Source organism: Anomalospiza imberbis, chromosome 10 (assembly GCF_031753505.1).
Source record: "Anomalospiza imberbis isolate Cuckoo-Finch-1a 21T00152 chromosome 10, ASM3175350v1, whole genome shotgun sequence".
Classification (NCBI taxonomy): Eukaryota; Metazoa; Chordata; class Aves; order Passeriformes; family Viduidae; genus Anomalospiza; species Anomalospiza imberbis.
Window position 1 is genome coordinate 4,239,826 of NC_089690.1, and position 17,136 is coordinate 4,256,961.

At 40.3% G+C, this 17,136-nt stretch overlaps 2 protein-coding genes across 19 annotated transcripts in view; one reads left to right on the forward strand and one right to left on the reverse strand.

Annotated features, from left to right (window-relative positions):
* Positions 1–1,814: 1,814 nt before the first annotated feature.
* On the forward strand, positions 1,815–16,971 carry GPR160 (G protein-coupled receptor 160). Of its 5 annotated transcripts, none has more exons than XR_011002478.1 (3): positions 1,815–1,973; positions 2,984–4,624; positions 16,894–16,971. XR_011002478.1 is itself a non-coding variant. In XM_068200268.1 (2 exons), exon 2 carries the CDS (start codon positions 3,038–3,040, stop codon positions 4,055–4,057), a length of 1,020 nt encoding a protein of 339 aa, XP_068056369.1. In that variant the 5' UTR covers positions 1,815–1,973; positions 2,984–3,037; the 3' UTR covers positions 4,058–8,968. The 5 variants fall into 5 exon arrangements, 2 of the variants coding, with proteins under 2 accessions (XP_068056369.1, XP_068056370.1); XR_011002479.1 differs by having other exon boundaries at positions 2,984–4,459; XR_011002480.1 differs by lacking the exon at positions 16,894–16,971 and adding an exon at positions 15,334–15,434 and having other exon boundaries at positions 2,984–4,459.
* The window catches only part of PHC3 (polyhomeotic homolog 3), a 29,268-nt gene continuing 17,041 nt past the window's right edge, over positions 4,910–17,136 (reverse strand). For 6 of the 14 annotated variants that reach the window (XM_068200266.1, XM_068200265.1, XM_068200263.1 and 3 more), the window contains one exon: positions 4,910–13,405. In XM_068200266.1, coding sequence (XP_068056367.1) covers positions 13,251–13,405 — 155 coding nt within the window. In that variant the 3' untranslated portion in view covers positions 4,910–13,250. Of the gene's footprint in view, positions 13,406–16,891; positions 17,085–17,136 lie in introns of those variants that run through there. The other 8 variants (XR_011002476.1, XR_011002475.1, XR_011002474.1 and 5 more) reach the window with 8 other exon arrangements.

The window sequence follows — 17,136 nt, forward strand, 5'->3', positions numbered from 1 at the left end:
GCTTCACCTCCCATTGCTAGGGGATCAAACGCAACACGCGGAACCTGTTCCCCAGGGCAGTTATTTTGTGTTATATGTACCGCGTGTCATATGTGCTCTGTGTTATATGTGTTATTTATGTGTGCTAAATGCTATGTGTTACATGTGCTCTGTTATTTGTGTTATTTATGTGTGCTAAATGCTATGTGTTACATGTGCTCTGTGTGTTATGTGTGCTAAATGTTATGTGTTACACGTGCTATGTGTGTTATATGTGTTATGTTTATTGTGCTAAATGTTGTGTTACATGTGCTATGTGTGTTATATGTGTTATTTATGTGTGCTAAATGCTATGTGTTACATGTGCTATGTGTGTTATTTGTGTTATGTTTATTGTGCTAAATGCTATGTGTTACATGTGCTCTGTTATTTGTGTTATTTATGTGTGCTAAATGCTATGTGTTACATGTGCTCTGTTATTTGTGTTATTTATGTGTGCTAAATGCTATGTGTTACATGTGCTCTGTGTGTTATGTGTGCTAAATGTTATGTGTTACACGTGCTATGTGTGTTATATGTGTTATGTTTATTGTGCTAAATGCTGTGTTACATGTGCTGTGTGTTATTTGTGTTATTTATGTGTGCTAAATGCTATGTGTTACATGTGCTCTGTGTGTTATGTGTGTTATGTTTATTGTGCTAAATGCTATGTCTTACATGTGCTACATGTGTTATATGTGTTATTTATGTGTGCTAAATGTTATGTGTTACATGTGCTATGTGTGTTATATGTGTTATGTTTATTGCGCTAAATGCTGTGTTACATGTGCTACATGTGTTATATGTGTTATTTATGTGTGCTAAATGTTACGTGTTACATGTGCTATGTGTGTTGTGTTATGTTTATTGTGCTAAATGCTGTGTTACATGTGCTACATGTGTTATATGTGTTATTTATGTGTGCTAAATGTTAAGTGTTACATGTGCTATGTGTGTTATATGTGTTATGTTTATTGTGCTAAATGCTGTGTTACATGTGCTATGTGTGTTATATGTGTTATTTATGTGTGCTAAATGTTACATGTTACACGTGCTATGTGTGTTATATGTGTTATGTTTCTTGTGCTAAATGCTATGTCTTACATGTGCTCTGTGTGTTATATGTGTTATGTTTCTTGTGCTAAATGTTACGTGTTACATGTGCTCTGTGGGTTATATGTGTTATGTTTATTGTGCTAAATGCTATGTGTTACACGTGCTATGTGTTATATGTGTTATGTTTACGTGTGCCATACGTTATGTGTTATATGTGCTATATGTTATGTGTCACGTGTGTTATATGTGTTCTTGATAGCTGTTACATGCTATATATCTTCTGTTACGTGTGTTACGTGTGCTATACGTGTTACATTTGTTATGTGTTACCTGTGTTATGCCCTGTTTCCCTCGACAGGAGCCCGCCCTGCCGCTCCCCGCCCGCCCGGTCCCGCCCGGTCCCCGCGCTGGGGCGGGCGGAGGTTGCGGCCCCGCCGGGCGGGACGCGGAGCGGCGGCCGCAGGTGGGTGCCGGTGTCGGGCTGGGACAGCCCGGGCGTCCCCTCGGTGCCCCCCGGGCCGCCTCCCTCCCTCTGGCTCCGGAGAGGAGCAGGAACCCGCCGGGAGGGCCGGGGACAGCGGCGGAGCCGCGCCGGGAGCGGCGGGGACGAGGAACGGGAGGCGGCGGCAGCCGCGGGGTCCTCAGTGCAGGATGGGGGCTGTGCCGGCACGGCCCAGGACAGGCGGTTCCTCCTTACTATTATTATTATTATCATTATTACTATTGTTATTATCTTACTGAACGGGACCCTGTTTGCGCGCAGGCTCCCCCCTTTCTGCGGGCACAAGTGCAGCATCCAGCACACGAAGACAAAACACCGGAATCGAGCCGTACGGTAAAGACAGATCAGGTTTCAGAGGATGCACTTGTGCAGATGAAGAGCGAAGCGGCCAGCCCAGGTAGGCTTGTAAACAAACTCCATGGATGCTTCTCAGGTTGTGCTGCCAAGGACTTGTAGTTGCTCTAGCTCTGCTCTCAGGACACTCGAACTCAAACGTGCACTAGCACAAATGTTGACTGACTCTGGAAACTGGTCACAAAATGCAGGTGTCTGCTTAAATCGAAGCAATTCGCTGTTAACACAGAGCTACGAGTCAGTTCCTTTTTACAGCTGCCGTGGCTCCTCGACTCTTCTTTGCTCTCACTGGGATCATGGACACCATCCTGCTTCTTGAAGGAGAGAGACAAACTGTCCATGCTGTCTTGCTGCCATACACAGAGCCACCCTATGTTCATTTTCCATAGGAATTTATACTTGGAAAAGAGTTGTCATAAAGAAACTTGTGCAAGTCTGAAGGGAAAACCAGCTGTTCTGAGGTCTCTGTCATTGTACTTAGAGATGAACAAAAAAGCCCAATTCACTAATGGAGCCCTTGTGCTTTGGATTGTCTTGGAGTTCCAGGATTTTTCCACCAAAAAAGGAGGTGATGCTTGATGCTTTTTCTGCTTTCAAGATATTTCTGCAGTCTCGATTTCCTACAGATTCTACGAGCATAATGAACTGTGAGGCTGTGCTGCAGCATCTCCTGCAGTGTCTTGTACGATTTCTGTGCTGTAATTTTTCAGAATATGCAGGAGCTCTGAAACCTCCATCCCTCTGGCCAGCTGGACAGAAAGACCTCTCCATGCCTTCTAAAGGAAAGGAAGATAGTCAGCCTTTTTTCCTAAACCTTTCCTTGGATCATTAGCTAGAAAAGTAAATTATGCTGATCTTTTAACTCTTAAGAATGTTAAAACTCAGAAGTTAACTCTCAAAATTTAGGCAGTTGTTGATAATCTAATGATGAGAAGTGAGGCTCTTTTCATTAAGGGGCCTGAAAAATTCAAACTGGGGAGTTGCTATGATGTAACTAATTGGTAGAGCTACAGAGAAATAAATTTCTACAAATTTTTTTTTTTTTCTTTCCAGAGATGAAGCACTGTGCCCTGTGACATTTATTTTTGCTGATTTCTCCACCGGAGGATGGCTGCCAGACTCTGTGAAAATGGTTCTGGTCAGTACCACTGCACCCATGCCAGCCAACCTCTTGAAATCAGCTACATGCTGGTCCTGATTATGCTTGGAAAAGTCTTCCTTGATTTCTTCATGTTGCAAATTAAGCCAAGACCTGTGAAAGTCAGTTTTATGGGCTACTTCTGCCTTTCAGTGGCACTCCTCGATTTCACACTGCTGCTGAGCATGTGTTTCATTTTCTGTTTTGAGGACTTTGCGCTCTGGGGCGTGCGCTTCACGGAGTACCACATCTGCCTCTTCACTCAGATCTCTTCTCTGACCTACGGCATTTTGCCTTACCCCGTGTATCTCGTGGCTGCTCTGGATTATTACACCACCGTCTCTCAAACATCCCAGCTCCCTACACGAGCTCGGAAGTTACTTTATGGATTAGCTGTGGTGGTTATATGGATTTCTGGGTTTTTTTGCACTCTCCAAGTTCCTGCTGTCTCTGAAGAGCTGGAGATGCAGAACAGCGTTTCCCCTTCCCAGTGCCCTCTCTCTGGCAGCCGGCAGAGCTCCTCGGTGTCGTGGGCCATGGTGCTGCTGCTGGGCACGGCTCTCCTGGCTTGCTGGAAGGAGGTGACAACCATGCTGCTGTCTGCCAGGCTCCTCTCCTTTTCCAGCCAGCCTGTGCTGATGTTCCCCTACGTGCCTAACAACAACAACACTTGCTTTAAGTGGCAGCTCCTGAGCAGGCTCCTCCTGTGTTTCCTTGGCACTTGGGCACCGTTTGTTGTTCTCCAGGTGGTGGTTCTGCTCCTGGGTGTGCAGATCCCAGCCTATGTGGAGATGAACGTGCCCTGGCTGTGCTTCATCAACAGCTTTCTCCTGGCAGCAGCCTACTGGTGCCGGTGCCGCGATGTGGAGCTGACAGAGGAGGGGTGGTGCACAGACCCCTTTGTCAGCTGGAAATTCTGCTTTATGCCGTTCAACAATGAAAGCCCAAAGCCAGCTGATAAGCCAGGCACAGTAATTGTCATCTGTTGATGAGCTGCCGACTGGAAAGGCTGCGAAGCAGAACTGTGGTGCTGGGTGGCCGGGTCCTTACAGACAGGAAACATCTCCAGAGCTTCACTCCACAGAAACAAGTCCAGTGTCCAGCAATACTTCAGTAATATTGCACTGCAAGCACTGCCAGGCCAGGAAATTCAACTTCAAATTACATGTTTAAAAAAACACTGCTTATACAGGACACGTTTTCAGTTAAACTTGATTTTTGTGACTAGAATTCTACAGTTCCTTTAAATGGAATTATCTCAGGTTTTACAGTACAAAATGCAATGAAGTCTGGAAGGCTGGAGTTACATACAGATGCTGACCTAATGTTCAAATGAGTTTTTGAAGTGTATTTTGTTGTTAAAATGTGAATTTTTGTCAGCTTGATGGAAGGTAAGGGTTGCTGTCTGTTTAACAAAAAATAACTTGTTTTAGTTAAAGTTACAACTCCTAGAGAAATAGAAATGTTACACAGTACAAAACCAGTGCAAGATGTGCAACTTCCACAACCACGGGAGAGGTGGTGTTTCATTGTTTCTTTGCTGCTGTTCCTCTAAGGTACATGAACATATTAATAATTAAATAATTAAAGCAACAAGCATATAGGTTAGCTGCTATACATAAACACATGCCCAAGGTTAAAGAATGGTTCAAATTAAAATATACCTTAGTTTGAAGCCAAAATTACTTTAAAATAGTTAAATATGAAGTGGGGCTACTTCAGCAGGGAAAGAATTAGTCAGGCTTCTAGCAAAAATACTCTCAATTTTCATTTTTTTCGAGTTTTACAATGGACTCGATTTGATTTTGTGTAAGAGAAATAAATGATACACAACTAAAGCAGACAAATGAAATTAGCATTTATTTCTGAAGCACTAAACTCACAATACAATGTTGTATTGAAATAGAAACTAAGTAAATGATGCTGTAGGTTGGTTAACTGTCCCCCAGACCCACAGGGAACAATGATTTCACACAAGAATACTCATTAAGAAAACTCTGCAGATAACAAAAGGTGCAATTACAAGCAAGTTTAAGCAGCATAGTATAAGGTGCTTTGTTTCAGCATTTGTAGGATGGATTTATCCATTAACAGACAGACTGAAGAAATGTCACTTTTACAGATCATAACAAATGAGAGAATCTAAAATTCATTCACATGCTAGGTGGTAATAGGAAAGTGCTTCTTAAAAAATGATTCACAAAGTAAAGATCATACTTTTACATAGCTCATTGTGTGCTCTTCCACTGTAAAATTTCAATTTAGGGTAATAATTTATTTTACTATATATCAATTATAGAGATAGATTTAATTGCAGAATTTAATTCTACATGGGTTAAATTTTCTTATAAAAGAATATTGCAGTATTTCACTCCATAAGAATACACAATCACATCTCAGTCATAAATTAATCTCTGATTTCTGAAACATACCAAAATCCGATTATTTTGATTTTTTCACTTCACCCCACATAGTGCTTCTTTCACCCACAGTCTGCTGTAAATTTCTTTGAGGTTTCTGTGATGTAATCAAAAGGGGACAAGCATTTTTCAGCAGTAGAAAATGTTTGGGAGGAAAACTTGGTTAAAAGGCCATCAAAAGGACAGTAAATTATCAAAAACTGAATTTTAAAACTAGTGCAATAAGAGGAGGCAATGCTTAGCAATATAGTTTGAAGTGTTTGGCACCACAAATTATTTCATTTTTTATGCTGGAAAAAATGAAATTGGAGGGAATTCTATTTCCATGTAAAAAGCAGGAAAACTCATGCAATGTTAACTGGAAAATCAACCCTAAGCAATCTCTCCCTGCTCCCTCAAACTGTAATTGCTGTTAGTTAGTGCTGGAGATGCTATAGGATAAACCATGGCTAAACACAGGGGTTTGACACAGCATTTCTTCAGGTTTTATAGAAACTGGACACCCACTGAAATAGGGCTGACAAAATATTTACAAAATTTAATTCCATTTAAAAATCAGCAAATACATCAAATCTAAGAATGCACCAGGCATTTCAGAATCATGAAGTAACTAATTCCTACGGACTCGGCAGGCAGGGGGAAATTCCTCTTTTGAAGTTTGTTCAACACCAGATGAAGGAAAAGCTATTTTCAAGTTCACTTCAGGTGTGTTTTGCATGGTAAGTCTCACCCTTCTGAATCACTAACATGCACAGAACTGGAACTGCAACCAGTTGGGTGAGGCTGCTGGCATGTTTTATTTATCAGTGTGGTTCAGCTTTCCGAGCCCTAATTAAAGTTTACACAACCCCATCTGCCCTAATGTGCCAGAATTCCTGTAGATGCTGCAGTGCTCCTAAAGCCACTTGAAGTTTTTAACATTTTTTACAGGGAAGCCACAACAGGCAGCCAAAGCAAATATTAATGGATTGATGTTACATCACTGTATTACTTGTCAAATTTATTCTTTCTTACTTTTTGTGGAAAAGTGCCAAAGAGCATCAACTTTTAGGCTGTCGCCTCCTTTGAGGAGGCAACAGTGGCACTGCAGGTCTCCAGCAACATCCAACCATGGCTCCTGAGCCTGCCAAGGGACTGTTTTAAAACATATTCATGGTAATTCTCTTTGCAAGCCCACTTTTATGCTTGGCATTCATGGAGGGAGACACCAGCTGTGCAGTGATCTCCATCCTACCGCCTTCCTAACAACTGTCTTTCCCTCTGCATTTTTTTTTTAACCTGGTGCTTCTGGCCAGTCCCAACACTGGTGCCTGGACCACCCCTCTCTAGAACAGGGGTGACAGTTTCACTGCTAGAGAGGACAGAAGCTGTGCCAGGACGGTGGAAATATCTGAAATAAAAGAACTACAGATAACCACTGCTATATCTCCTTTCTACATCACTTCTTGTGCTGTGCCAGCAACTAATGGCCTTACACCATTCAAATACCTTACAGTATTGATATTAATGCTAACAGCAGCAAAAGTGTTAACCCTTTATGGGAGACTTTTGTACTTTTCTCATTTAAAAAATCTCTTACAAATCAACATTGATTTTAATGAGATAGTCTATGTGTTTTCAACTCTGAACAGAGTATTTGGCACTCAATGATAAAACCCTTCATCTTTACACACATCTTTCCTGGTCAGTACTGGCTTGTTCATTCTATAACACAAAAGACTACGTGAAAAGGAAGTTGGGTGTGCAGAATCCCTCGTTCTTTCTAAAAATGAATTTGGCAGCAAAAAGCTGCCAGAGGATGGAAGCATCCTGGCTGGAGAGTGGAGGACAACACAAGCCTTCCACAGGCTGCCCAGGCTTCACTCACAAAGCAGATCTACCTCATGAATCAAAGACATTTGTGCTTCAAGCCTAATCCCATAATCAGCATAGATATCCTGATTATTACCGAGCAACAACACCACAAACCTGTCAACAACCCTATGTAGCCAAGCAGTGCTTCATAAACACAATTAGAATGCTCCTTCAGTGTTATGTATTGCACTTAAACAGTGTTTATGATCACAATTCTACGAATGCACAATTGTGCTCAAGTTACAATTACTTCTAGATGAAAAAAAATCTTTTAAAATTTTGTTTTTTCTAGCTCCTTACTCTACAGAGTCATTTGGATAATTCAACAGGAATACTTGCCGGAAATTTAAAAATTTTTAGCTTGAAATCTGTTCATTACACTGGCTCCCAGAACTGTGCTTCAGAAAAGTTAAATCCATGGCTACAAAAGCTGGACTATGAGCTTACTCCATACCTGCAATTACCAGCATATTCATATCTCTGAACTTTGCTTTTTCCCTCCCACTTTGCTGTGAGAGATCAGAAAATACTATGCAACCTTCAGGTAAATGAGCAGGTGTGTGTTTTAATGCAGAGGTTACACAAACCTAAACAGCAGCTTAGGATGGGGCCTGGACCAATGTGGAAGTGCTGACCATGGGACCCAGGGGATAAAACAGGACACAAAACTCCACAGCCCCCAGAGCTGACATGCAAGAGAGCAAAATGCCACTCTCAGAAATTGAGTGGGGAAGGAAATGTCAGATTTACAAAGAGATGAAGATGGTAAAAACAAACCAGGCTGATTCTCACAGATAAGGGTACTGTGTGCTCACTGCCTTGGTCCTCAGTTTGTGCCTCAGGCCCTGACTCCATCAGTTCAGACCAGGGACAGCTTCCTGAAAAAGCTTCCTGAAAAACCCACACAGCTGGCACTGGAGCATCATCACTGTCTCTTTCTCAAATGTCACCATTTGCAAAGCCATCCAGGGGATGTAACTACATAGAACCTTTCAAGTCTAAATAAACTCTCATGACTAAAGGCAAAGTCTTTTAGAATTAATTTAATTTAGGCTCATCTTAAATGAACTAAGCATTAAATTTAAAGTTTCTTTCTTCTCACAGTATTTCCTGTCTGAAACTACAGCTCACTATACAAGAGTGACTTGAAAATTAATTCACTATGAGCAATTAACACTTTACACCGAAATTATTCATTGATAGCTCTGCTCATACCTGTTCCACTCAGCACTGAACAGAAACAGTGTATCTAAAACAAAATACTCCCAAATATTAGCTTCTCTCCATCTCTAACAAACTAATTTAGGTGAATATTAAAAAACTACCCTAGGTTGATTGTTTTGCACTGTCATTATCTGCAGCCTTAAACAATCAATGAGGAAATATCTGGTTAATGATGACAAATATATTTCTAAGTATATGCTAACAGGACATCTCTATACAATACTGGTGAGAAAATAACTCTGCAAGCTTTTATACATGCTGAGTTTTAAGATGAGCAGTCTCAGTACAATCAGAACTACTCATGTTATAAATTACGGGGATGTCTAATTATTTGCAAAACCAGGACTCAACACAGCTGTCACTGAATTTTTTGATCACTCAGAACTGTAGATTTGTCACTGTGTAAGAAATCTGTTGAGCTCTTGAGGTGGAAGTTTCTGCATGGATGTTGTGATATTAGAATGAGAACGTCCATCTGAAACTGGCATTAGCTGTAGCTGCCATGCCAGGCAGCGACACACCACACTCAGCCCAGTCTCACACCAAACTTCCATTCAAATTACACTTCAGTGGTTTTGTACCTGAATATTTCCTTACACTTCAAGATACAGAAATTATTCAAAAGCTATCACAGATCTGCCCAAACAGTTGGTTTTATTCCATCCTTTCCTCTTCCTGCCACATCTGCAGTTACAAAGGACTCCATCTGTTCTATCCAAAAGACTGGATTATTTTTTGGACAAAGCACAGGTGGAAGTCAGGGGTTAAATACCTGCTTTCACAGGAAAAAAATGAGGAAATGGATGCTTGCAAGACACAAATCTTCTATTTGAAATGTCTCATTGACAAAAATCTAGCAAAGGCTTTACCCTCCATCAGGAACTTCATTTCTGGAAAAAAAATGATGGGTTAATGGGTGAAGAATGGATTTACAATGCTGCCTTTCTAAAACCCCTTTAGACACTCTCTGGTGAGCCAGAACAGCTGGCACTTTAAGTCAGTGGAGGTAGCCAAGCTTCCTCAGGGGAGTACCCCGCTCCTGCTGCAAGCAGGGATGCTGATACAAGGCAGATGGATCAGGAGAGGCTGCACACCCCTTTTGATCATCCATGTGCAATTCTTTAAAACCCCAAAAAACCCTGAAGCTGAGAAAAGTGTCACAGTTCTGTTCTACTGGATGAAATCTTGACAGATACCTTCAGCCCAGCGCTCTGCAAAAGGGCCTTGCCCTGAGCTAATGCTGCAGTTTCCATTAAGGAGTAGGGTAGGATGGAGAGTGGTAGAGGAAAAGGAAGGGAAAAAAGCCATGGAATGTATCTCCCTTCTGACCTATCCCTACAGAAGCTGACATACTGCAAACAATACTGTGAGGGGGAGCCTGCACCACCAGAAATCTGAATACAGAAAGCAAAATCCCAGGAAATAAAGAGAATAAAAAAAGATTTCTTGTAGACATATCCTGTGGGAACAAGTGTTAAAATGCAATTAAAATCTTTAATACTACTTCTTTTGCAAGAAGGTACAGCCTAACATGTGGGAAAGCCATGGGAAATGGTAGTATAAGCCTCGGAAAACCTCACCTATCTGAACAGCAAGTGGCTGGTACATAAAATGGTTCTGGAGGACTGTTACTCTAAGTATTATATTGCTTTTTTGAGAAAATCCATAAGCTTCCCAAGTAGACTTCAGTTGCACTTGGAAATTTTCCAGTCTACTTTCACATACAAGTATGATTTTAAAAAAGAAATAAATTTTATTGACACAGCTACACTGGCAAACACTCCTGCACAAGTGCACTTCTATCATTACAGGTTGGTATAGCCGTGTCTGCTTTCAAGGTCCAGTTAATTGCCAAAATCACTGAAGAATAAAAAAAAACTTTCAATATGCATAAGGCCCACATTCTAAGCTGTTGCATTTATGAATATTTAAAGCATAACTCATTATCTGTGGCTCTCCCAAACCCACAGGGAATGTTACATACCAGATGAACAGGACCAGATGTGCCTTACTGGGGTCTGCTCTGAGCTCCTGGCACCTGGCAGTGATTCTGGCTGAGCTGGACACAAACACTAGCTGGAGAAGCTCTCCTGAAAGCTGTCTAATAAAGCAAAATTAAAGTAGCCATGAAATTCTCATGCATGTAACACTGATTAACTACAGATCTAAATAAGACCCCTAAGTCCACATTTTCCAGTACACCTTAAGCCATTATCAAACCACATTTATGTATCCCTACTTTTTACATTGCCTAAGAACAGTACAATCAGAAAACAGATTAAAAATTAGCCAGTGAGATTTCTGTATAAAAATAATAAAACTTTAAGACAAAAGCTAAAGGATAAATATCTAAGATATCTTTAGTCTTCAGTTAGCTCATCAAAACAGAACATATCCTTTAGAACATATGTTACAGATATGCTACACTGTGCATCTTACAGAAATGCTACAAATGGGAACCCACTGTCTCCATCATTTGAATGTCTTTCAAATGAACATTAGCAAACATTGGAATTTCAACTAAGTTTATTTTACAACAGTAACTGAAAATAGAAAAAAAAAAAACTAATTAGAAAGTGCTTAGCAACTTCCCTCCAAAATAAACCCAGGCATCAATTCATCCTCTAAAGCTTTGGTGCCATTTGGGTAAGGGTTCTCACCACATACCAGCGTGCAACTGCAACGTGTCGTCCTAACTTGCAGCTTCAGTGGTTAATAAAAACATTAATAACAGCTGCTATTAGCAAGCTCAAACAGTTGTAATTAAGAACAATGATTCTAATGTTGATCTCTAGAAGGTAATGGTAGAAAATCTGTTAGTGGAAACAAAGCAATAGTGTAGTTAAAGGAAAATGAAGCACAGATTTTTCTGTAATTCAAATTTACTCTTTAAGGTCATCAGTTAAATAACAGACATATTAATCTGTCTGTCACAAACCTGCCTTTTAGCCAGTGTATGTGCATTGACTCCTTTTGATCTAGGGCAGCAGTTCTCAAACTTTAGGTCAGTTCCTCTCCTCTTCAGGAATACTGTACAGCCCCCTGAATACCTCCCTACACAATCATATATTATGCATTAATTTGCATAAAATACAAAAAAATACATTATTTGCAGACACATACACATATTTAATTCAAATATACACAATGACTATCAGCACACGTACCCTTCTTTCCCTAAACAAGAGCTTAAGGATCCAGGTCTGTACATAAGGGGAGTGGAGCTGCAAAAGGGAGAGAACAGAAGGACAAAATACATCCAAGAGCATCTGTGCACAGGTGGTGGGGAAGCAAAGGCCAAGAAGGTGCTGCTGCCTCAGAGCCCAGGCAGCTTCCAAGAACATCAGTAACTGGGGAAATGTATTTGTTCCACACAGTGTGAGAGAGGGAAGATGGAGTGGGACACTAAAATCCCACCACCTGGGTCTGCAGCATCCAAGACAAAATCTCCTGCCAGAGGGACAAAGCAGGGCCCCTGGATATTTCTCTGTCCTGGTCCTCCCAAATTTGCCCTAAACCAGGACATTCTCCCAGAGCTGGCATTCCTCCTGCTGACCTGCAGCTCCAGGCATCCAGCAGCTGCTCCTGCATAAGCTCTGAGGGGGCCTCACTGCTCCTTCCTTAGAGTACTGCAAGCACAGCTCACACTGGCCACTGGACAAGGAAAAGGTGCTTGGAAGCTTCCAGTGAGGCAATGGGAATGCACTACAGGGAAAGACACGTTAGAAGAGGTAGCAAGAAAAAGAACATCCGAGTTCTGCTGTCCCTTCTCTACCCCCAGTCTCTACGGCAACTTGTCTCAACATGAGCTGGTCCTGGCTGCAGTTTTCAGCCCCTCACATCCAGGCATTTGGGAACCTGAGCCCCGAGTGCTCCCACACCTCCTCAGGGTCCACTCTGAACCCCCATTTGAGAACTGCTGGTCTAGTTTAACTAGCAGCATGTGAAACTACAAACCTAACACTTAAATGCCCCCTTAGTGCATAGCAGCATTCAAAGAGTAAAGTAACATGTGCTTCAGTTACCTCTGGCAGGAGTGTCAGTAGCCTGATCATGAGGATTTTGATGAGACATCTACATGATTTATAGTATTTTTACAGACTTCAAGAAAATACTATAGTGGCAGAGATGAGGGTAAGCCTACACGAGGAAAACCAGCTGCCAACCTACCCCTTACAAACAATTTGCTCAAGACTAAAACAAACTCAGAGAGCACAACTAAATGCATAGCATTTTACTGGTACTAGTGCTTCCACAGGGCCTGTGGACACTTCTGTTAGTTCAGTCCAAACACTGCTGTATGTGGGAAAAATCTTTCAGAATACAGCAACACAATTTAAATGGTGTCTAGATTGGGGTGGGGACTGGGGTGTTAATCATAACTCAGAAGATGAAGTACATGTTAGGGAATATCTAACCTATCACAGCATATTTCACTTCATGTTTTTCCATGAAAAATTTCAACTCAAAGCATTACTCAGGCTTTACTATAAACTTATTAGTTGTTGAAAACTACAGAGGACTCCTGGTATAATCAAAGGAACATTTTAAAGTCTTTATGCGGGGAGAGCCCCACCTACATAACAAAACACCACAGTAACACTCATGCCACAGTGAAGATGTTGGCATATTACTGTTGGTTCTGTCACTGAGAAACTGTTGTTCAATCCTTCATGTTCACCTCCTAGGATTCTTTCAAGGAATTGATACGTGCACAGATTTTCAATGCAGGTCCAAGCTTAATATTCATTGCACTCATAAGGTGATCCTCCTTCAACAAAAGGAGAGCTTGTCCATCAATTTCTTGTGCTCTAAATTCATCTGCAATATCTTGACAACCTAAAGGCAATAAAAAATATGATTACTGTTTAGAAATGTCCATTCTTAGATCCAATATCCACACCAGAGCTTTTCAGGAACACATTTTCCAGTGCTCATCTCTTTAGCTTGTTGAACCTAAATTACATAAAGTGTTCAGTATTATGATGGGAATTCTGAAATAATATGAAAATAATTTTTACTACAGCCTCTAATTGCACTGTATTTATTGGAGAACTACTCATTGGGAATTTCAAGTCCCAGCAAAGGCAGAATTTTCATTTCATTAAGAGGAACAACCTCTCATCATTGGAAGAGATTGGGAAAACAGCAATGAAATAGCAATCAGGAACATAATTCAAGTAGGTTCTTTCCAACAATAAAAAGATATTATTACCTAATTCTATAAATGATAATTATATTATACTGCTCTGTGCAGTGAGAACATCCAAATAGCTACAATTTTCAAAAGGAGTTATTTCCATCTGTGTGTTACACCACTGAGCTAAGGAAACAAAGTTTTGAAGTATGGGCTTTGGCACAATCATCTCATGAAGATATTTAGCATTTGTTATCAGAATGAATATTCTACACACAGCAGTAACTCAAGTCACTGCTCACAAGTGCAACTTTAAACTGGTTGGATATTTTTCCCATGTTAAACTCCATTTCTCAACGTAAAATACCAGTCTCAGGTTACTGAAGATCACAACATAAAAAAAAAAAAAGACTCTACATGGGTTGGACTGTCCCAAGCAACTGAGGGCCCCTTTCCACTGAAGAACACTGTGGAAATAAAGGTTCCTCCAAAGATGTTCTGGATATGTGCAGAGCAGAATCAGCCAGTTATGCCTGGCTCTACGGCAGCTCTGTCAGATGGATAAATGTCTTCTAATAACATCCATGATAGCACTCATTATCAGTTGTTTATTGAAGCTTCTTTCCCCCAGCCATGCTTTTAATGGGGTTTTAAAATACATTTGTGTTCTCAATCCAGCAGTCCCTCCATCTGTCTCAGAGCCTTTCAGGCACACTTGAATTTGTGCTCCACCTTCCATTCCTGATGTCAATTATTCCTCAAGTAAGCTTATTTTTTGGCATTTTTACATTATCCCTTTTTAAAAGTATACTATTATAGAGATATGAAATTACTGTGAAGAACTTTTCTACCTAGATGACAGCAACTCATTTCATATTCTCTTGTGTGTTCAGATTTAAATTCCATAAAGAATAGATAGCCTAATTTCCTGATGGATTTACAAATGTGTACAAGGCAAATGGAAAGGAAACGTGGAAGGAAGTATCAACATCCAAACCTGAATTCATTTGGACTATTACTGTGTGAAGGTTGTAACATTCAAGGTTGGAGAAAGTTAGCTTTTCATGAAGAATAGAGCACAATTTTTTCCTTAATGATTTGTTAAAGAGACCTCAGGTAACAATCAGCTCTGACATCATCATAAAGGTTTTCTTATTGAAGTGCCAACAACAGATAAAACATCTGTACGTCAAGTATTGAGTATTTCTGGGAAAGGTATCATGGCATGTCTGATTTGAGACCTGCACATTGTGATTGTCAGGCCACACCATTTACAAAGAGTCTCAGAGATCAGGAGAAGCTCTTACATTTAGGAACAAAACTGGTCCTACTGAAATAGGAAACCGGATGTTTGTTGTTGCCAGTTTTTTTCCTTTAAGCAATTTCCGTGCAACTTCTTAAATACTTTTTATCAAAGCCATTTTTGGAAAAGCAGAGCATGGAAGTTGAAGGTATTGCAGTTCCCACATCCAAGCACATCTGGGTATATTCTTAACTTTTGCAATTGCTTGTGCAATAATTTGGCCAAAAGAAAAGGGTGGAGAGCGGGTGAAAGGTCATTCATCTTGCAACTGAAGACAGAAAGGAGAACAATTCTGCTCAGCTTAAGCTGTTCTGTCTCTTCCCCCAGAAGAAGCAGCTAACAGTGCAAGTGTCCTGGACATTGACTTCTCCACAAGGCTCCAGAGGAACTCGGGAAAAGCCTGACAAGGACACAACTCCATTTCAGCTACAGACTGTGCAGAAAGCTGTAAATGAAAACAGATGTCCCTAATGTTCATGGAAAAGTGACAAATCACCATCTCCTAAGGCATGGTCTACACATGGCCTGCACAGACTGCACCAAGTCGATATATAATATAAAATGCCATAAAGAAAATCACCTATATTATTTCCTGCATTAATCCATCTTGGAAGTATATGATGAAATATTTTTTCAAGAGAGTGACTTGAAAATATACTGAAAAGAATAAACCCCAAAATTACCCAAAAACCCAAATGCAGCAATACAGCAATAAAATTCTGGCAGGTTGTGAATATAACTTTAAATATCTATTGAACTTCTTTAAAAAAAAAGTATTTGAGAAACTAAGCGTTCATAGGGAAAGGAATGAGTAATTACAATAAATTCTCATTACATGTAAATAAATGCTTGTTTAAAATCAAAGATCACCTTGTTTATAGAATACACAAAATTAAACCAGATCCAGCAGCTGGTGAAATATTGTAAAGGTAATGGTTTCAAAACAGAAACCACATTTTAAGAATAAAATTTTTCGTTTCATACTTGCAAGTGAATTGTGTTTATGCGGCACTTCCATTACTCTAGCACAGGAATTATCATTTCTTGAGAGCCTAGGATTAGTTATTGAATTAACTAGAGCCTCAAATCCATACAAACAGTAACTGAAAACAGCAGTGACAGAGCTACACCCCATAACACAGCTCAAGTACAGAAACAGGAATAACCACATCCATCACTGCAGGTTCTGAAGAAGGAGACAGTGTTACTGAATTGCAATAAACTATCAGAAGAAAGGTACTTCAAGGATAACTTCTGCCAGTTTTAAACATCTCTTATGCAATTCTTTGCCTGACCTACTAAAAAAGACTGTCTGTCAAAATGCATGTGTATGACTTAGCAGTGAAGATATATTCCTTATAGGTTAATAGTCCAATGGGATTCACAAAAAATGGTATAGCATTCCAGAAAAAGTAGAAAATTAGGAACAAACATAGCTTGGGTTTTAATGGGTAAGCAACAAAAATTCTGCTATGACTGCTACTGTGGAGATCTGCCTTGTTATCTGTAGGGGTTAGTGTCTGATCAGATAAAATGGCATCCTTGGGAAAGGTGGGGATTGAAGCTTTAAAGGTTATGATAGTTGGGAAATGATAAATGCCAAATAACCTGAAGATGACATAAAGGTAACAGTGAATATTGATCTATAAGAAAGGTTTGTGAACAAGGAAAAACCATATTATTTTTTCTGAGAACAAACTGAGACTAGCAGTATACAGAGTTTCTAGGCAGAAGATCTCTGAGCAAAGCTATGCAAAACAAAATTTAACTTTATAGCAGAAACTTGCTTCTTTTTTTTTAATGACTTGTATCATGACAGGTCTTCCAAACTTTTCAGTTGTATCAAGGGAAGTAACACTGCTCTTGCTTTTTCTACTGAATAAGCAGCAAGGGAGGAAGAAAGAGAAGAAGGAAGTGAGAAAGGAAGAGAAGAAAGCAGTGTAACAGGGAGGAAGTGTGTCTGATCTCTCTACTGACCTCTTGAGAGAAGTCAGACTGAAGGAAGGAACAGCTCTAATCTCCATCAGCTGGGATGCAACAGCAGAAGTGGGACTAGTTCTATCAACATGGGATTTGTGCTGAAGGAACAAGCAAGAGGAAACAAATCACATTCCGGTCTCTATCACCAGC